We start from the raw sequence: 21,040 nt of genomic DNA, 5'->3' as shown, positions 1-21,040 counted from the left end.
CACCTGGGGTGGTGTGGTGCACCATGTTTAGAAGGTTGGGGCATTTTCACATAAGAATGCATGCAAACACCGTCTCCTTGAATGAGTGTGTGTGTGTGTGTGTGTGTGTGTGTGTGTGTGTGTGTGTGTGTGTGTGTGTGTGTAAAGCTGCCATACCACAGCCGCTCCAGCCACCACTGCAGTGGAATTAAGAGGAATGGACATGGTTAGGATGAGTTGTACTAGGATGTTGTTGCATCGTGTATACAGGACCTCTGGTGTCAACACGTCCTCGTGCTCGGCTCAGGGTGCAGCAGCTCTGTTCTTTGAGAGCGTTGTTGAAAGAACTCGCGGCGGTGCCAATATTTCACATCGTTCTTCAAAGCTCAATTCCCTCAATTAAACAAAACCGAGCTGCACTGCAGCGCTGGAGCTGACAGCTCCCTGCTTCCATCTGTCACAGACACACCTTCCTTTATCTTTACATCCTTTCATCTTTGAGACGGTGCAGCACAGCGGTGCGGTGGCGTGCACTCTGACCCCGGCCCTTTGTGTGTGCGTGCACAGGCTCCTCCCAGGTACTACAGTATATTTTCCCATAAGCCAGACGTGCACGTTAGGGTGATCTACTGGCAGGAGTGAATGTTTGTTTCACCCTGGAATGAACAGGACAGACCCGAGCCCTGCGACCCCTGCAACCCTGCGTGCCAGTGAAGGTGGTGTCAGGAAGTGAATGGGTGGATGTTCATGGGAACCCAGAAGCTTCTGCACCGAGGCACTGGCACGGCACAGGGAGACGTGTGTAGATATCAGGTAAGACACAACATTGACACTGAAGACAGAATTGATATTGTTGCTTACATTGAATTTCTACTGTGTACTGGCATGACTTTGAAACAACAAGCTTGCATTGGGTTTATTCTGCTCATGTCATCTCCACACATTACACTACAATGCATAAAGGATGCAAATGCCCACTTTGAAGGTCAAATAATAACACAAATGTAATAGACATAAATCTTAACGTCTATGTAAACATCCGCACATTTTCAGCAGCTCAACGCAAAACAAAGAGCCCTCCAAAAGAATGAAGAAGGGAATGATTAAACAGCTTGACAGGCCTTTCTGTCTTTAATCTGCCCAACGTGTTGAAGACCGAGTGCTTTTGATCCAGTTCATAGTGCAACGCTGAGGAAGGCAGAGGCATTGATAGGAGCTACCAGGAGTGCATGCCTTCAGCAGAGTCTGGGTTTGCCAAGCAGGCCACTGCGCTGAGCTAAAGCAGTGATTGGACAATAATCAGTGGACTGGAGACTTGCAATGCAGAAAGCTGCATTCTATTTCTGTACCGGTTACACGTTGTTGGGCAGAGAGAAACTCAAATGAGCACCGACTCACAATATATTACACATCTGTAACGGTATAATAGACTTTTCTTTAGTACAATAACTGTTGTCTAAAGAACCCTTCAACTGTAAAACTGTAAACTAATGTAAACTAACTGTAAAATAATTTAATATGTAGCAATCAGTTCTCACACATTTGACTCAACACATTTCTCCTGCTGTCATTTGCCTGGAGAAGCAAATACAAACAGTTGGCCGTATGTATTGTAACACAACCATTGGTTTTTCATTATAAAGGATTCTGGGATCTATGTGAAATAACACAATTACAAAGCGTTCATTTGCATTTGATTGTCGTTACAAAATATCTACAAATGAAAACAGTCTCTTCGGTATAAAAAGCGGAACAGATACGTCTCTAAAAAACACCGCTGAGTGTTTGAGTTGAAGGCAAGGCATACAATATGTATTAATTACCGTGTACTCTTGTCTCCTTGCCATGCATGCAGCATTTTTCCCTGCGTCATCTCGCCTTGTGATAAACACAGCAGTAGAGATGTAACTGCAGCAGCGAGTTCACCTTCTAGCGACCAAGTGTCTTAATATTGTCGCAGATACGTGATCGTTTCAAACAAGACCACTTCCCAGGGAAAGTCAGGTTGTTTGGCCACACTGACACAGACATGATGGGAAAAAATAATTAACACATGAATAAATATTGTACCATAAAGTTGAAAAAGTATTTCATCAAAGCATTTATCGTCACATCAAAGAAGTAAAAACTGCAGTGTATAAAAGTGAAATCCTACATGAGCCTCCCCTTCACATTTGAATCAAGTGTTGAAGAAGCAAACATTGGTGTCAAAAAACAAACATTTCAGCGGCTCCTCCAACTCATCTTCCTCAAATGCTGGTGATGCATTATTTATGCCACTGGTTTTTTTTTTTTAGAACATTGACACATTGAGAACCTGAGGAGATAGAAGAGACGTTTTAGAAGCCAGACACATGCATGTAAGTAATCAAATTTGCATTTTAATGTTGACTTAATGGCAGTTTCCAACAACATTAAACAATTTTGAGGAATAATTCTGGTAAAATGTAGCGCTTAGCATTATGGAAAACAAAACAATTAATAAAAAAGACCTTGATTCATAAAAAGTTAAAAGCTTAATTCCAGAACATTGGCCATTAAATAAATAAAAGCCATTAATAAAATAAACTGAATATCCTTACTGAATCATCCATGATAGAAGATGGATCAAAGTAGTCTGGCTTGAGTTCAGTTCTCTCCCTGCGGTTCTTGGATGCAGGCTGAAAAAGAAGATGAGAGGATGGCATCATGAAATGTGAACAGCCTGAGCATGAGCGCAGGTGGAATATTGACAAAGTTTGCTTTGAACATGTGGTAGAAGCTGTTTCTCCCACTCGAACATTGCCTCTGCCTCACTATGTTCTGACTTACCAAGTCAATGTCCATTGTGCCAAAGTCCATTCCCTCATTGATGTCTTCCAAGCAGTCTTCTGATGACATCATCACATCCTCCACTATTGGCTCCTCGTCGTCCTCCATCAGTCCAGGGCTGTGGGGCATACCAAAAGACGTTAAGTAAATAACACACACACACACACACACACACACACACACACACACACACACACACACACACACACACACACACTCTTCAGGTTGTACAAGCAGAGCGGTGCCCTCTCACGTTGCTTGCTGCATGTGGTTCCTCATCTTGGAGTAGTGCATGCTAACCCGCTCTTGCTGCTGATGCACCTCTGCTTGCTGCCTCTGTGTTAACGTCCATGTGACCTGGGTGCTGCGAGAAAATATTTCATTTTGATCTCAATAAGCACTGAAAAAAAAAAACCCACTTGCATTAAACCCCATCAGACAGGATGTACGAGGGACACACTTGTAATCCATGGCAGCCGGGGGATGATGCTCTCGCTGCTGCTGCGGTTGCTGCTGCGGTTGCTGCTGCTGCGGGGCAAGCACGGGGTGATGGGGGAGCTGCTCTGCTGGCATGCTGTACGCAGCCATGTAGCCGTCCTCTGGTGTCATCTTCTTCTGACCCCTCAGCGCAGTGGACGTGAGGTGAGGCGAATGCATCAGAACTGGCGTTTGCACATTCTGCTTGCAGTTTGCCCAAACAGCATCAGTGCTGCTGCAGCTGTTCTCATCCGCTACACAAAACATTTACCATAGTGATTTAACAAAAAAACAAACAAAACTCTTTAGAATCTATGGAGAGCGACACCGTCCCCACTGCAACCAATAAAAAGTGCTCACTGTCAGTCAGTTTCCTCTTGCTGGCTGCAGCTGGCTTGGACTTCTTACTCCTGATGGAAGACCCTCGCCTGCTGATGCTGCTGGTGACAGACATGGTGTCATCGTCGCCTCCAACCTGCAGGGAGTTTCTGTAGGAGATGAGGGGAAGCCAGCGGTCCTCCCGCTGCAGGGCCATCTGGAACGTCATGAACCGCTCCAGATACATGTGACTGTTTGAGTTTGAGAAAGACGGAGTTTGCAGTTAGAGGCTGTCTTTGAGATGGGTCATGACCGCAAAACATAAAGGCAGGTCTACCGGCTCACACTTACACAGTTCTCTTGTCCTGTCGGATGAGTTTGCTGGAAAACTCACTCAGGATGTCCAAAAAGGCCAGCTTGAGAGGTGGACCCCCCTCTCCCTGAGGGCTAAGTTCCTTAAAAGCAAATTCAATTCCATCCCTGGCACACAATGAGAAAATGTAAAAAGTTTGCTCAGTACATGAAGCACAATAAAAAAAATGGTTCAACATAAATCCAAAGGCACGTGAGTCTTGGAAACACACTTATGTAACATAGCAACAGCCTCTCTGGTCTTCAACTGATCCAAGCCGAAGGTTAATGAGAAGCGTCGGGCCAGCTCCTTTATGCCACAGAAGCTCGACGACGAGCGGTCAACACCCATGCCGTGCTCAAACAGCATCTCGTTGAATAACTACAAAACCAATTAGCAAAATTAAAACTCTCAGCTTCATTTATTGAACTTCAAGAATGCATTTGTAAAGATCTATCACTAAATAATGAAAATCATTGTTCATGAAATTACCATTTGCAGACTCAATAGGAGTGTTTTAGCACATTGCACTTTGTCGATTTGTCTCGTTTTACTCAGTGTCTCCTTAATGATGTCTCCGTAGTCATTGTAGTACTATGAAGGAAGCAAAGACGCACACAGAATAAGAAGAATGAGACCGATGCATTTTCCAGTTCCTACTTAAAATAATGATGGCTCTGCCTACCCTCATATACTGCTTAAATATATCAGCTCCAGTGTTCATCTCCACAACGCTGTAAATGATTAATTTGCAATAGGCAGCTAGAAGGTTTCTTCGCTTGTGCAGGGCCTCAATTTTTCTGGATTCATCTTCCTGCTGTCCATCTGGAAAACAAGAAAAAAAGAAAACTATCGGTGAGATTGTTCCAGACACTTTGAAGTTGCCCAAAATGTGCCTCCTCTGACCTGTGCTGTTACTGTCATCATCCTGATCAATGAAGACATGATCCACAATGAAGTTGAGCAGTTCCGCCTGCAGTGAAGAGTCTGGACTTAAGACAAGAGGCTCCAGTTGTTCCCGACCAGAAGACATTATTTGATGACTGAACATCAACAGCAGATCACACAATACGATGAAGGCCTAGAAGGAACAGGACATTTCATCTATTTCAAGAAAACTGTAGTGCCAAAGAGAGAAAGTGCTGAAATGTTGGCAATAAGTGATCAGCATTAAATCACCTGTTCTTTAACTGCAGTGCTGACGCTTGTTAGGTAGTGCTGGCACATGAGGCAGAAAGCTCTCATTTGCTTTCTCAAGGTTACCATGTCACCCTAAAGAGAGTAAATGTTTCATTAAACAGTCCTACAAGTGAACTCAAGCTGTATTCAAAACTCCTTCCTGTACGGTCAATTTAAGATAGCACTGGGAATATAGACCTGACGACATTTCTATAATAGCACACAGGGAACAATGAACTGTGTGCATACACCGAAAGCATAGACAGGCATTTTCTGATGACATTCACATTGCATCAAACATTGTAATTTAAGCTAAACCTGTATTCTGTCTGATATGCAAATACCTTGGGTGAACTGCTGTCAGAAACCTTAGCAAGGTGCCATAGGATGACGTAATGTGTGCACTGCAGGGCATGAATCACAATCTGGAGGAGAGGAGGGAAGCGCATCAGATATAGCACTATGTTTGTTTAAGCCGATTATTCAGAGAGTTGGGACGAGACAAGTACCAGCATATAGAACTCAAGAATATGTATTTAAAAAACACTGTGCGTGATTGAAAATAATTATTTGGGTGATTGGCAGCTTTAAAATGTCAGCATTAAACACTGGTTGAGGACACTGTTCAGTCAAAGGAAGATTTGGGGGCTACCTGCTCAGGCATATCACCGTTCTGCAGACCAGTGTTGAGTAGCCTGTAGCTGCTGGTGAACAGGTCCCACTTTGACAGGTCATGTGCACTAAATAAAAACACAAAAGTGTTCATTCAGGAACTTTTCCTTAATTCAAGATCAGTTACATAACACTAGGTTTTTAAACAGGTTTTCTTATTTTATAGAGGTACACAAACTGTATTGGTGCGGAAGAGCCGGAATCCTTTCAAAAAACAACAACCCACAAGAACAATTAACATCCAAAAAAAACATGTTTTTACTTGTGGAACGCGCTGATCTTCTTCAAAGTTGACAGAACCTGGTAGACGTTGTCCTCGTCCATCTCTTCGCCCTAATGAACACATCAGACCTCTATGTACCCATATAATCCTGCATATCTGCACGTGCTTTAAAAGTCGTTCAGTGTGGACAGAAGATTTGACAGCGCCCACCTCTTGCAAGAAGTCCTCCAGGAGTCTGTTGAACTTGTCCACAAGCTCGTCCAGAAGCTGCGAGCGAGCGATGTCCACGCGGTTGAAAACGGTGAACTCATCGTTGCAAAGACAGTGGTAGGTGGTGGAGCAGGCTGCCAGAACCTCGCAGTCTGTGTGCTTGTCCTGGACTTCCCACACTTGCCGTAACAGTGCATCCATGTGCTTCATGAGAAGACATACATAATGCGGTCCAAGTGACGACACGCCTCATTTGGCAAGTCACAACTGAGCACTGCGACCACAAACCTTTTCCAACCGACCGGTCGTGTAGATGTCAAGGTCAAAGTACTTTGGGATCTGGAGCAGATTGATCACCTTGTCAATATCGACGCAGTACTATGGAAATGTGAGGGAGGGCGACAAGGTTAAATGGCGAAAAACAAAAAGCTGGCAGTTTAGTAGCTCTTGTCTGACGTGCTGGTTCTCTTTCAGGGTCACCTTTGCTAGTAACAGTGGCAAAGCCAAGGCAAACATCTCTGTGATCCTCGTCCGATCGTCCAGCTGCACTTTCTTCTCCTTTGCAGTCAGGACCTTTTTGAGTACAGCACACAGAAAAGCCGCGGCCATGTTGTGAAATCATTCCAGAGGAACTCTCCCTCTGTGCTGACCACACACTGGAGTATTGTCAAGTCTTAACCGGTCTTAAAAACACTGGCTACCACAGTCTAGTGTGTAAGGAGTTAGGAACAGCCCATTACACACCCTTTTCCCACTGCCTCTGCCCACTGGAGGGTGGCATTCGCAAGCCTGCCGAATGGCACACAGCATGATCTCAACCAGGGCTGTCTCCTGCCGGTCTGTCAGGGCTAAAAAAAAATTAAATAAAATAAAAATCACAGACGCTGAAGGTCACCAGCAATATCACCAATCAGGAATATAAATGAGGGCTCCCTCACCTTCCTCTCCTTGTATGGGCTCATCCAACAGCAGACTGATCATCGTTTCCCAGTCCTTCAGCAGTTCGGATGCACAGTCCCACAAACTATCCACTAAGTAGGATCCATGTTCGTGAAGCTATAACACACCAAAGAGCCAAGCATGTTTTGGGGAAAAAATGAGGATGATGTAACTTCCTCAAATTTAAGCTAAAGCTGAGATAATGTATGAATGACTTGCAAATGTGCACCAATAAGCAGATTAATGTATCAAGTGGAAAGAGACAGACTGGCCCTTTTTACCTCACTCTCCAAGTAGAAGAAGACAGTGGTCTTTATAAGGCTGCCGTTGAGACTCTGCCTGCCTCTCCTCGGTAACCCCTCCTCCTCAGGTCCCCGATGGCTGAAGAGCCTTCAATCCAGATGACAATACATAGGTTTTTTAAAGGTTGATAGAAAGTGCAACAAAAGACAATTGCTTAACTTCTGCAACATATACATTCAATTGAGCTAAGCATAAATTTACATCATCATAGTTTTTTTGGAAACAGCTTACTTCTTAAACAGAAACTCTCCTGCCGACACGGCGATGGGCCGGTGTGCCGAGTAAACCAGGTGATAGACGCTCTCACAGTCCTCTGCTGTCAGGATCTCATCACTGCACCTGTCAGAAGCACCACATTATCAGTGATGGAGATATATATATATGTATATATATACATATTTTGTTAGATTTCAGCATATGTTTTTCATCTGAATATTTCGTGAGATGGATCTGCACAAAGTAATCTAAGTTGGTGAAGTGAAATGAGAAAAAAATATACAAAAGAATAATTTAAAGAAATAAAAAAGTGGAAATTGGCATGTGCATATGTATTCACCCCGTAGAGCCACCTTTTGCAGCAATTACTGCTGTAAGTCTCTTCTGATAGGTCTGTATGAGCTTGCCACATCTTTCAACTGGGATTTTTGCCCATTCCTCATGGCAAAACCTCTCCAGCTCCTCCAAGTTGGATGGTTTCCGCTTGTGAACGGCAGTCTTCAAGTCAAACCAGAGATTTTCAATCAGATTGAGGTCCGGGCTTTGACTAGGCCATTCTAGCACATTTAACTTCTTCTCCTTAAACCATTCATGCGTAGCTTAGCAGTATGCTTCGGGTCATTGTCCTGCTGGAAAGTGAACCTCCGTCCCAGTCGCAAATCACAGGTGGACTGAAACAGGTTTTTCTCCAGAATGTCCCTGTATTTAGCACAATCCATCTTCCTCTCTATGGGGACCAATTTCCCCGCCCCTGCTGCTGCAAAACATCCCCATAGCATGATGCGGCCACCACCATGTTTCACTGTGGGGACAGTGTTCTTGGGGTGATGGGAAGTGTTGGGTTGCTGCCAGACATAGCATTTCCCTTTGTGGCCAAAAAGTTCAATTTTAGTCTCATCTGACCAGGTCACCTTCCGCCATACATTTAGGGGGTTGTCCACATGCTTTTTAGCAAATTCAAAACGTGCCTTCTTATTTTTAACACTGACAGGTATTCACTGGCCACTCTTCCATAAAGCCCAGCTCTATGGAGTGTACGGCTTATTGTTGTTCTATGGACAGACACACCAGTGTTTGCTGTAGAACTCTGCAGCTCCTTCAGGGTTACCTTTGATCTCTGTGTTGCCTCTCTGATCAATGCCCTCTTTGCCCGGTCTGTGAGTTTTGGTGGTCGGTCCTGTCTTGGCAGGTTTGTTGTGGTTCCGTGTTGTTTCCATTTGGCAATTATAGATTTGATGGTGCTCCGGGGGATCATCAAAGATGTAGATATTTTTTTTATAACCCAGTCCTGACTTGTATCTCTCTATAACTTTGTCCCTGACTTGTTTGGAGAGCTCCTTGGTCTTCATGATGTGATTCTTCTTGCTAAGTAGAGTTGCAGCCCATTGGGGCCTCTCAGAGAAGGTGTGTTTATACTGACACATCATGTGACACTTAGATTGAACACAAGTGGACTTCATTGAACTAATTCTGTGACTGAAGGTAATGGATTGCACCAGCACTTATTAAGGGGCTTCATAGCAAAGGGGGTGAATACATATGCACATGCCAATTTCCACTTTTTTATTTCTTTAAATTATTCTTTTATATATTTTTTTCTCATTTCACTTCACCAACTTAGACTACTTTGTGCAGATCCATCTCACGAAATATTCAGATGAAAAACATTTAAATTACAGGCTGAAATCTAACAAAATAGATAAAAGCAAAGGGGGGGTGAATACTTTTGCAAGGCGCTGTATATGTATATATATATGTATATATATATATATATATAGATTGATAGATTGATTGAGGAGGATACTCACTGAAGGACGAGTGTCAGTAGTTTAATGGCTTGCACAGCAACATCACATTCCTTGTCCAATGTCATCGACACGATGCGGTCCTGTCAATGGGAGAAGCTTTTGATTTCATATGCACACACATGCACATTGCATATAGATGGTTAGCTATATAGCTATAGTGGCCCTCATATATCAAGCACACAGACACTGCCTGTTTCTGAGCCATTCATTCCAATTTCCAGGTTACTGTTTAATTCTGCTACTTGCTTTTGTGCCAATTTCCAGTTCAGCTTGGTTTCTCCTCTTGGTCACGTTACATCACTCTCAAGCCGAGAGGTGGGACTAACTGGAGCGTGAATACACAGCAGCGTGTGATATTTAAATGCTGATTGCTTTCAGCCGTCACATTCATCATCAGTGGCTCATTTGTACAGTGGAATTGACCAGAGACACGGTTCATAAATCAGACGAGCAGCTTGTCGTTGATTTTTACACCTAAATCTGCAGTAGTATCTGCGCTTGTTTGTTAGATAAGGGCCACTATCTCTGCTGGAGAATTGCCACAATGAAGTCGACATTATGTTTTGACTCTCGGTTATTGGAATAGAATGAAGCAACAAGGCAGTTTACAACAGTGGTGAGTAATGAGCCTCTTTACTGAAGCAGCTGCTGGTTCACCTTGAAGCGACTCGTGAAGAGCTCCAGTCGAGCGCCGAGCTCTCTGTTATAGAACAGGCCTTGCAGCGCAGCAAGGCACTTTAGCCGTACCTCACCTTGCTTGAGTCAAAAAAGAAATAAAGAGAAAGAATTAATTGAATTAAACAAAACTCAATCCATTCTTTTATCATTAATTTGTAAATACATATTTCTTTTAATAATTATCTTTTAAAACGTTTTTTTCATTACACTCACCTTACATGGGAGGTATAACATGAAATCAATTTCTAATGTTTTCAGACAGGAAAATGTTTTTTGTTTTGTCTTTCGGCTTTTCGTGCCGTCAACAACATTCTCCAAGTGAATTTCCGTCAGTAATAAGAAAATTTGCTTCTTAATACGTACCTGCTGATTCACAAGTAATAATTATTTAAAAGAAAAATACTTTGAATGACTGATGAGAACGTTACAGAGAGGAAAAGCCCCTCACACACTGCTTGTCACAGAAAAGAAAGCAGAAGCTATAGCATGAGGGCACAACAGTACCACATAAGTGTAAAGTGCCTAGAAAATACCATTCACCACCAGAATGATTTGGTTTCATTCAATCTGATATTACATGTTGTCTTAAATCAGGGGAGCGGTTGGTGTGTTTGCTTTACGCACAACACAGAGGCTCTCCGCTCACCTTGTCGTGCATCGTCCAGCCAACATACTTGAGGTAACTGTCATTAAGGAAGGCATCACTGTACAGCTTCATCCACATTCCAATCTCCTCGATACAAACAGCTCGGATTTCAGCAATGGCATCGCTGGCAACACAAGAAGAATTAACGGAGTCATAATATTACGTTTTTACCCACCTCGCAAGTGAACGCTTAAAAACAATCGGCTTCCCGTTACAAAGCTCTAGACTCTGATATGAATTTGTCACAAGAGGGCGCCAACGAGCTACAAAAACAGACGGCGAAAGGCCAGAGAAGCTGATACGGCTGACTATAGAGAAAAGACGGTGGAAAGAAATCCAACAGCGCACACAGTCGGTTGTTGTCATCCACGGACTCACGTACCGATATCTGTGAACAAACACCGCTTTGAAGATCGCATTCATCATGTTTTCAATCTCATCTTGATTCTCTTGAAGCTAGAAAGAGACAGAAAGTGTTCACAGTATTACAGTGTTTACATGTAAACACCCGGGGCAACAAGTTTGCAATTTGCATTTACAGTAATTAGCAATAATGGAGAGAAAATATTATTACATTACTAACTACATTATGAGTACTTTTCATATGAAAAAGATATGTGTATATGCAGTACATTCTCATGTGATGGGGGCCTGTTTTTGGTACTCTTTAATCTGGTACTTTAATTGGGCAAGGCTCAACTCTGATACAGAATCAAAAGAATAAAGAAGGGGTTTGAAATGAAAACTACTGAATTCTAAATGTGTTATAATTAAAAAGCTCATCACAAAAGTCTATTTAAGAGTTGGATGATTTATTTTTCTCCGCACCTCTTTGCGCTTATGTAGCAGGAGTTCCAACCTGTCATTGGCCCGTTTTGCTGCCACTTTGTTCCTCTCAGCCTCATACTGCCTCTGGGTGTTGTCCATGTTGATACTCAGGTTCAGAGCCACATTCACCAAAGCAGTCATTAACTTCATGGCTGGTGGAGGCAGTTCAGACAAGCCACTTCAGCAACAACAGCTCACAGAAAGCAATCGGTTAAGTCTGTACATGGCATAGATTTAGAAGGCGCCATCATACCAGTAAACTGACCTGCGAGTGTGCTTGTGTGTCTGAACGCTCTGACCTGGGAGTCCGACAGGCCGGTGAGCAGCGAGATGACCGAGTCCATCATAAACTCGTCGTAAATGATGCTGTACTGACACTGACGCACCAGAATGCCGATGAAATCGCAAAAGCTTATCCGGAATTTCTTCCACTGGGGTCCTGACTGAGTTAACGGATAGTCGCCGCTGTCCTGAGTGACATCAAAGGTGAAAACAATTGTGTGGGATAAGGCTTCCACTCATTTGATGATTCTCCTCCATCATTAGCACCATCTAAGAGCAGCTGTCATGCAAGTTTTAAATGTTGTGTAAATAAATAAATACAATTAAAGCAAATCACCTCATCAAATTCCTCCGTCATTTTTCTAATGATTTCAGAGTTTTGCATCTGTCCAAACATCTCTCCACTCACAGCACCTGTGTTAAAAACAAAATAATTCAGTAGAGGCAAAGTTTGCTTGCGCATTCAAAGTGTCAAACTGTAACTCAGCGTTTAATTGTCCTCTCATGTACCTTTGCAACCTGAGCACTGGATAAAGAAGTTGATCAATTCCAAGAGTGCAACGTCCCGGTCCTGTTTGTAAGCCTCAATCCAGTCATCGACAACTGACTGCGAGGGGAAATAATGTTACGCTGACGTGAAGAAAGGAGTGATTTGTCCAAATCTCTCCATACAGTTGAAGTCTACTCACCTGTGTGGCACTTCTCCCCTGTTTCACCACCTCGAACAGGGTCACATTTTCTACCCCGTTCTCCTGACTGTGGCCGTTCACCCGGCCGACATCGCCGGCCCTCCCTGCACTCGGACTTTTGCCTTTGTCTCCAAACGCCATCCTGCCGTTCTTGGCTGCCTATTTAGTAGGGAGTAAAATGAAAGGTGAGAGAGTGTTGGATCAGATGATCAAATGTTAAAAAAAAACAAACTATTTTTGGACCTGATGCAGACAAAGTAAGATTTTAGTAACTGCTACATACAATCACACAAGCTGTATAGTAAAACAATGAATGTCTTTCTTTTGGGAATTCAAGTCAAATGCAAGCTGATTTCTAAGCCTGTCAGGTATGGAGAAAAAAAATAATGCTTTGCAGTTTAAACCTACCAGGCCTTTCCCTGAATCTGCATGTTTTCCATCTGGAAAATCAAAGTCAGCATCTGAAGATAACTGACATTCTGCCTCTCTACGCATCAAAGAGAAATCATGAGAATCAGAAAAAAAAGCTTGAGACGTGGCATTCAAGTTAATCAAAATTACACTGTGGTGGCCAATCATGTTTAAAAATAATAATAATACATGAACAACATATGCATAAGCATCATTTCCTATTTGCCACTTACTGAGGGTGTTGAAGCTGGGACTGCAGATCTTGCGCTGCTATCATTTCTGTAACATTTTTTGGATCTGCTGGAGTGGGAAAACCTCTACAACTCTGCGCCACACACTGGATGTGTGTTCTCACCTGTAAAAGGAGGCACATCACACATACATTTTTTTTTAAAAAAAAGTTTATTTTTTAAATAACACACATAAAATATTTTCAATCATTAACATCACTGCAACAGGTTGTGGTTACACAAAGATGACAAGCACCAGGTCAGATCATGCACTGATGAGGCAAAAAACCTAAGTGGCTCGGATCATATGTACGCAACAAAATTATATGAGAGCCCCACCCCCCAAAAAAGAGCTAAATAATTAAATAGAAAGGTAAAACTAGACAATTATATAACATCAATGTAATAATTAAAACTACATTATTACATTATGTCCTCATGCTTTAAAATAGTTTTCCATATATCTGTCTAAAAAAAAATAAAGTAAGTAAATATGTCTTTTCAAGCATTGTAATTACATTAAAATTGCCAAAATGATACCTTCATAGTAAAAATACACTTGGCTGAGTTCAATACAAGACAAAAAAAAAAAAAAAACACTCTTCAAATCTGTGCAATTCACAAGAGATATGGGGATTTTAGGACGGTGATGAATAAAAGTGTCGTCAAGAGGGCAGTGTGTCATCCTGCTGAAACTGGCAGGCCAAGTGAAACTAAGCACAGATTTATGCGTCGTCAGGAAAGTTGCTGACTTTCTGGGTGCGGGAGAGCCCTGCCCAGTTTTGCAAGTGGTTTTCTGACAAACAGCGGAAGTGCTGAGCAAAGAAACTTAACTCCAGTGAGGGACACGGAACGGCACGGAACAGCCTCCAACAAGCTCCACGCAAAGAGCTTCTTGCCCACTGAAAGCTCTGAAGCTGGAGTCGCTGCAGCGCACACTGGCACTTTCCAGCTTTCAATGTATATGCAAATTCATTAAGCGCTACGTGGACTCGGCAGCAGCGGGGTGTCACTTATTTTCTCATCTTTATCGGCAGTCATGAGGCAGATACCGCCTGAGAAGGAAGGGAAACTTGTGGGGGCGTACCAAAGCAAACACCCGCGCGCCGTATCGGGAAAATCCAAACAGCAATGTAAACACAGGTTTGTCATTTGGGACTCCGAGCACCTCAGCAAAAGTGGTGACGGCATCAAGGACATCCTCCAGTCACCTTCATTATTATTATCATCATCATCATCATCATCATTATTATTATTATTATTATTATTATTATTATTATTATTATTATTATTATTATTATTATTATTATTATTATTATTATTATTATTATTACTCGTAAGGCCATTTAAATCGTGCTCTCTGTAACTTCTGGTCAACATTGATTCCCCCCGCCCCAGAATTAGATCTTTCCCACGACAATTAGGACACGCGCAGTTCCAGACTTTTCGAACTGCAAACACAACTTTGGATGTTTACGAACCTCATTCAATTTCACCCTCATCTCCTCTCCCCTGACGTACAGTCTTTGCGACGGTGGCGAAACAGCTCCTCGGCTAATCGGAAGTACTCTACACCCGTTTGAAAATACGTTCGCAAAGGCAGCAATTTTTGTTGACATTCTAGCACCCTTTTTGTATTCATTTCGTTTCGAAAAACGAAGGTTTGGGATGCAATTAATACAAAGACAAAAAACTTTATATGTTTATCCCCCTAAAAACGTAACTTGCTAACGCTAGCGTGGCTAACGTCACCGTCAGCAGTGGTTGGCTAACGTCACCGTAAGCTGCACCGCTCCAGCTGAAGGGTTGGTGTTTTGTTGCCACCGTTAATAAAGTTGAATGTGGCTCGTGTGGGGTAAAATCATGATTCTTTACACACAAAACTTATTGGTGCCGCTGTCAAGTGCCTTACTCGTCAACCAGCTGGACAGCATCAATGACAAACTCCCTGGTTTATTAGTGAGAGCGATCCGCCATTTTACAACTTACCTCGTTTTAAATCAAACACAGGCTGAAATAAAAGTAATCCAGTTGTTGGGTTCTCTGGCACGTGTCAATTTCTGCCTATCTGCTGCACGAACTGTCACCGCTTAATTTGGGGCTATAATTGCTTAATTTGTTTGCTAACGCGGAAGCGCCTCGGTTGCTAAGATAGCAAGTACAGTTAGTATTTTGAGGTTGTTATGTATGCAGCACAGGCGCCATCTCTCGGTCGATAGGTGAACTGCTTGTGAGAGGGTTCATGTCATTACTGCCTGTGCTCTCCTGCAACGGCCATGGATTTCTTTGTTGTTGTTTTTTTGCGTCAGTAAAAGCCCCGATATTTGCAGAAGGCTTACTGGCCAGTAGATTAAAAAAAAAGAGGCATTTTTCATTCGTATGAAAATAATGGACCCTAGTAATCACTGTTTTATTTACATATTGTATTGCTGGATCTACACACTGTATGTGTATCAACAGTTGTATCAACTGTGTGCAGTATTTTACATACTGCACACATTTGATACAAAGTACTGTGCACCTTATTCTAAATGAATCTTGGGGATATGTTCATGCAAGCTATTTTTCCTTTATTTGTTGTTTTTAAAATTTGGGCATTCTAATTAAACTATTTTTCAGAACCGAAAAACCTGCAGCCCACATGTTGAACAGCATGACATTAATTTTAAAACAACAACAGCAAGAACAGGTCATTGCTCCTTTGGTAGATTTGACATTTTTATTCATCCATAAAGGTTCTGTAAGCTGTGCCGCCTCAAAAAAAAAGCCACCAATGGTTAGTAGTACTGATTAACTCTGTGATCCATGCTGTGCCTCTTTACTTCATACCAAAATGTGTGTTCAGATTATGATCCACCAAAAAGCTATGTTTTAACAGAAGAGTGGAAGACGTGATCAATACAGATGTAAAGTGAGGGAACTCAGTAAAGACATGAGGGGGGGAGAAAAACATTGTTTTCTGGCAGGCCAGGCAATAGGCGTTGGGTTCTCAGCAGTGGAGGTTTCATTTACATGAACTCGTGGAGGAAACTATTTACTGTCCCTTCAGGTGTGTCCTCAAGAGGCTGCCCCACACAGAGAGGAGGCACGATGAGCAGCTCTGGGTCCTTGATCTCCCTGTGAACCTCCATGGCGCTGGGATAGGAAAGATTGCACGGCATTCATGTTGGCCCATGACAGAAAGCACTCACTCTGCTCTAGTATCTATAGAATATTAACCACCTTGAGCAAATCTACTAACCTGAATATGAGTGATGAGGAATCACTGTAGTAAACGGTGCTGAGCGGCAGACAGCCCATGGTTGTACCCATGATGTACGAGTCTGAAAAATGCAACACCATTAATTCAAAAACATACTCTTTTCCAACTGAGTGGCAAAGAAAATGCCATTGCACATCCCCTACCTTTTTTGCCAGACATCGATCCTGTCCAGTACTTGACTTTTAATCCCTCGCCTTTAACTGATGCACTCCCAATATGCATCGTGCCCCCCAGGGTGGCATCATCAGGTACATCAAGAGGATTCATAGTGCAGTGCAGTGTTTTCTTCGCACAGCTGTGGTTTTTACTGTCAATTTCATAGAATACCCCCTACCAGGGAAGACAACATCAAATTCATGAATATAGATGATACAGTCCAAAAAAGCAACAAGTGAACCGTGCCATTTGTTGAGTTCAAAGTGTGCAGCACCTCATCGAAAAACACCAGCAGGTCCAGAGTTAATGATGTGTTCACTGGGTAGCTCTCATTGGATCTGAACCGTAGTTTGTTGCCGATTGAATCGTAAGTAAATCCACCACCTGCCTTCACTTCACCCTTATGGTTTATCTGGTTTCAGTCAGACAAATGTTTTTGGAAGGAAAGGAAAATAGTTTTAACATCTGACATTCAAAAAGTGGTTGAAGACTGGATCAAAGTAGGGATTTTAAAAGTCCTTACCACTGACAAGTATCCTGTCATATTTGGTGAATCTGGAAGAAAACAGCAGTGGGAGTCAGGTCAACACATGCCCATACTAAGAACATCAGCGCAGAGACATTTGCTATTGAGCAACAAAATCTTAAATCATCTTAACAGCCAGGGAATTAGAAATGGAATAGCCTCGAGATGCTCAATACTGCAACGGCACGTTCTTACGACAAGGATGATGGTGATCCGCATTGGTGGTGGCAGTCAGGCACAGGAAGACGAAGAGCACGACAGCTGCAAACATTTTTCCTTCCAGAGAGTCACACAATAAAGATCCGGATGGTGGAAGCAACCTATTGTGCATCTGGCCCTCCCCGAAGATGCTGCTGCTTTTATAGGCGTGTACATCAACTCCGGTCAATAACTGTTACATAAAGAGCCCCAAAATTTCAGACTTCAAAGACCAAGCTGTCAAAACAAATTTGCCTCTTTCGCAATTGGGGGTGAGTTCAATCCAGGGAAGATGCAGCTGTCCTCAGATGTTTTTGTATTTAGTATTTATCCCTGCCTTCTCTGGTATTTTTCACAAAATACATTGAGAGTACAAGCAAAATTAAGCCTCCTCTTAAGGCAATAAAGAGTGATAAAAATCGGTGATTTACATTAGTTCTTGCAGAAATGTTCTAAAATATAGCTTGGCCACCACTGAGTGTGGCCAGCACTTGACGATACAGTCGCTTTTGATTTTGGCAATTGCATAACAGCAGTCATTTTATTATTTGGTGCATGACAATGATTATCTGTCTAGCCGTCCATGTTCACTCATTTCCATCAGCGCTCGCCCTCAGGGCTGCAGCGCTGCTGGAGCTTGTCCCAAATTTGGTAGGTGGGGGGAGGCGGGGTTACACCCTGGACAAGTCACCAGTTCATTGCAGGGCCAAAATAGAGAGACAAACATACATCCACACACTCACACTTATGGATGGTTTCATATGCAGACTCATCACAAAAAAGCAGTTCATTAAACCACACAGTGCTAACCATGACTGCACTGTGCAACAATCATCAATTGTGTGTTTTTCCTGTGTGGTAAACTGGATGGCTGTGAGTCCGCAGGCATCTTTTGTCAACTTTTGTCAACTTTTGTTGTGCATCTTGTCAGGACGATTGGCAGGCAGAGCAAATACAGACTGTATTGATTGAATCTGTTGTTTATTAAACACACACACACACACACACACACACACACACACTAAACCCTGTGTATGTGTGTAAACATACTGTGCATATTTATAGTATTATAAAGTTCAAATATATTTTTTGATATGTGTGATACAGTGACCCTCAACAGGCTTCAACCTAAGTATTACAAAGTATTAAATGGAGCGTAAGCTGCCGGAGTTCAGCCTCTCCTCTGTCGATGTGTTCCAAACTAAACAGCAAGCCTGTTTGTTTGTTGAACACTAAATGACCACACTTTGTCCTGCTGTCTTTTGTTCTTCTTCCCGCCGAGTTGTCCCTGTTGTCTCCGTTCTGGTGAGCTAACACAGAGTTGCACTCCGTCAGGTGTTGACCTTGGGTGTGCTGCATTTCAAGGGTATTGCCAAGACTGAAGTCTGAGTTAAAGGCTTTTTCTATTTGCCTGGCGGGATAAGACGGTTCTTCTATGTATAAAAATCTGATGGAAACAAAAACCAAAAAAAGCGACACAGAGAAACAAAGAGTAAGGTCTGTGGTCTGATTAACTGAAAATAATTATATATCAAACATATATTTTGATTGATGTAAGCCCAGGCCAATTTTGAGATTCACACCATCAGAGCAGTATTTATGAAATATTTGAATATGTTGTTATTCTTTTCTATTGACATTATCTGTACAGTCTCAAACATTTTGATAGAGCGTAGAAATAAGTTGTGCCCACATGAACACAGAGGAGAGAGGAGATAATTACATGAGAATAAAAACTTTCTGGATACTTTTACAGAGGTACAGGTGCAGATTCTTTTGAGCACAAATTTCCAGTGACACTGCCAACAAGGCTTATTTCCCCGCCAAAAAAATTTTTGACGTGTCCCTTGGAATATCTGCTGCCGTGCTGCTACCAGCCAGAAACTGGAAATGTGTCAGTACCTGAGAAGAAATGGTTTCACTGTAAGTGGACTTTTCTATCTATCTATCTATTCTATCTCTCTTACACAAGAGATGCTGAAATAACATGCAACAACAATTTCTGAATAAGTCAGACTTGCCTTTTTCTTTCTTGGGACCAACTTAGTTCTAGTTTTACTGCTCGTTGACGTGACAAAGGGCAACTAATCTAGAATAATAACTAGATTTAAAGCTGTATACATTTAATAATTTTGCTTTATTTGCCATTTTGTTCCTTTTACACTGCAACTACATTTCCGTTTTTCTAAAAAAAACAAAAGATGTTGTTTTCTTGTTTTTTTTACAGAAGAATTAATTGCATAGAAACAAATTAAATATGGTCATTGAAAAGCTCATAAGAATGGCATATGGATTGGCATGTGAACAACTAGTTTGCTCAGAAACACTAGTGTCAGAAGTTCATTCAGTGTTTTTAGTATTCGTTTTGTGTTCATTAACAGTAAATGAATTGTGTTAAATGATAATTTAATGATACAATTTGCTCCATGTATTATCCATCCATTCACTCTTCAAGTTGGGTTTTGTCTTGAACAAGTTGCCAGTTTATCACAGGCTGACATAGAGAGACAAATCCTCACTAATGACTCAACACAGCACCACTGTGTTAGGATACAGTAGTATAGCCTAAGCACATTTCTCTTTCAGTGTCACAGGGACCATGACCATTTACTGTAATCTAAGTTGGTGTGTGTAAAGTTAGTTTAAACGACGTTATTCAAGGAAAACACAGCAGGGAGGAAATGCAGAACAAAATTGAGAGCAAAGTACTGAAAGTAAAGGGGTTCACGTCAGAAGGGGAAATTATATTTACTGAAAACTAGAAGGGCTTCCCTCATTTCTGCGCAACCGACGGAAGCCCTTCCTCTTAGGCACTATTTCCATTTTTTTTTTAAAAACTTGCCTTACCTTTTATCTTTAGTGTTGATGTTTTTTTTTTTTTTTACTTTTTTAAATCCCATCATTAGATTTTTTTTTCTGTGTTCCTAATGTTTCGCATATTTTTGCACAATTTGAATTATGTATGAATTGGTCTGGCCTTTTGCTCCTTTTCAGGATATAATATTACACTACATTCACATTAGTTCCAATGACATCATCCAGGTAAAAAGATGAAAATAAATAAAAATGAAAATTCAGTTACAGAAATATTAATAATTTGAGGCACACAGGTTCAATGACATTGTTTATCAAGATGTAAACACTAACTAGCAGACCCTTGGCTAGTCATAAAAGTAAGTGCAAACATGAGCCTATGCAGAATATATTATACTGCGGACCTGTGAGCTTTGAACTCCGCAGAACACTTGCAACACCGTCGACCTATGGTCTCACCAGTGAATCAGCACACTTTAAAAACCAAGGAATTCCTGCTTCCAGACAAAAGAAAAAACCCTAGAATGTGCCGCTGCCAAAAAAGGTGGGTCCAAACCCAAGTGTTTCTCAAGGGAATGTAATTCAGGTTTTGGTCTTTTGAAAATTAATAGTCTGAGGCTTCTTGCTGATTTTATTTATGTGCACCAGGGCAGTGAGGAGCTAATCACTGTCCTGGTGCGGTAAGACTAAAGCTTACTTAATGTTGCACAATGAAAAAACTCTGAAAATTGATTTTTTGGAAACGCATGTAAAAATGTCTCTCAGTAAAAGCTCAGCACCATATTTTATGTCACAATTATGTTTTGGGTGAAGACAACTAAAGGTTCCAACTA

General features: G+C 41.9%; 2 protein-coding genes across 3 annotated transcripts; both read right to left on the bottom strand.

Moving 5' to 3' along the window:
* Window positions 1–865: 865 nt before the first annotated feature.
* On the bottom strand, window positions 866–15,438 carry LOC142884631 (cohesin subunit SA-2-like). 2 transcript variants are annotated; one of them, XM_076020411.1, is made up of 34 exons: window positions 14,733–14,953; window positions 13,255–13,376; window positions 13,019–13,097; window positions 12,611–12,769; window positions 12,432–12,528; window positions 12,259–12,335; window positions 11,905–12,109; window positions 11,640–11,791; window positions 11,194–11,267; window positions 10,812–10,935; window positions 10,145–10,243; window positions 9,488–9,567; window positions 7,695–7,802; window positions 7,442–7,550; window positions 7,160–7,277; window positions 6,966–7,069; window positions 6,702–6,794; window positions 6,510–6,599; window positions 6,222–6,425; window positions 6,051–6,121; window positions 5,769–5,856; window positions 5,461–5,541; window positions 5,117–5,209; window positions 4,844–5,018; window positions 4,623–4,762; window positions 4,430–4,531; window positions 4,170–4,318; window positions 3,937–4,065; window positions 3,628–3,836; window positions 3,251–3,521; window positions 3,044–3,154; window positions 2,791–2,908; window positions 2,562–2,639; window positions 866–2,296 (listed from the first exon to the last, which is right to left on the bottom strand). In XM_076020411.1, exons 1-34 carry the CDS (start codon window positions 14,868–14,870, stop codon window positions 2,273–2,275), a joined length of 4,071 nt encoding a protein of 1,356 aa, XP_075876526.1. In that variant the 5' UTR covers window positions 14,871–14,953; the 3' UTR covers window positions 866–2,272. The 2 variants fall into 2 exon arrangements, with proteins under 2 accessions (XP_075876526.1, XP_075876525.1); XM_076020410.1 differs by lacking the exons at window positions 866–2,296; window positions 2,562–2,639; window positions 2,791–2,908; window positions 14,733–14,953 and adding an exon at window positions 15,241–15,438 and having other exon boundaries at window positions 2,958–3,154.
* Window positions 15,439–15,951: 513 nt separating this feature from the next.
* epd (ependymin) lies at window positions 15,952–17,533 on the bottom strand. Its single transcript, XM_076020403.1, has 6 exons — window positions 17,391–17,533; window positions 17,193–17,224; window positions 16,944–17,081; window positions 16,657–16,843; window positions 16,493–16,574; window positions 15,952–16,386 (listed from the first exon to the last, which is right to left on the bottom strand). Exons 1-6 carry the CDS (start codon window positions 17,524–17,526, stop codon window positions 16,260–16,262), a joined length of 702 nt encoding a protein of 233 aa, XP_075876518.1. The 5' UTR covers window positions 17,527–17,533; the 3' UTR covers window positions 15,952–16,259.
* Between the last annotated feature and the right edge of the window lie 3,507 nt (window positions 17,534–21,040).

This window comes from Nelusetta ayraudi, unplaced genomic scaffold (genome assembly GCF_046127955.1).
Source record: "Nelusetta ayraudi isolate G7.1 ecotype Tasmania unplaced genomic scaffold, CSIRO-AGI_Nayr_v1 ptg000011l, whole genome shotgun sequence".
NCBI classification, from domain to species: domain Eukaryota; kingdom Metazoa; phylum Chordata; class Actinopteri; order Tetraodontiformes; family Monacanthidae; genus Nelusetta; species Nelusetta ayraudi.
This window is presented reverse-complemented; position numbering and strand designations above follow the sequence as displayed.

What these genes read in the sequence shown, in the direction of transcription:
- epd (XM_076020403.1), bottom strand. Translation starts at nt 17,526, where the DNA reads ATGCACAATAGGTTGCTTCCACCATCCGGATCTTTATTGTGTGACTCT. An exon ending in GGATCACCATCATCCTTGTC is followed by an intron (nt 17,225 to 17,390) that starts GTAAGAACGTGC and finishes GTTTTCTTCCAG; the next exon opens with ATTCACCAAATATGACAGGA. An exon ending in TGCTGGTGTTTTTCGATGAG is followed by an intron (nt 16,844 to 16,943) that starts GTGCTGCACACT and finishes CTTCCCTGGTAG; the next exon opens with GGGGTATTCTATGAAATTGA.
- LOC142884631 (XM_076020411.1), bottom strand. Translation starts at nt 14,870, where the DNA reads ATGTCAACAAAAATTGCTGCCTTTGCGAACGTATTTTCAAACGGGTGT. An exon ending in TGACGGAGGAATTTGATGAG is followed by an intron (nt 12,110 to 12,258) that starts GTGATTTGCTTT and finishes GATGTCACTCAG; the next exon opens with GACAGCGGCGACTATCCGTT. An exon ending in CTTCTATCATGGATGATTCA is followed by an intron (nt 2,297 to 2,561) that starts GTAAGGATATTC and finishes CTATCTCCTCAG; the next exon opens with GTTCTCAATGTGTCAATGTT.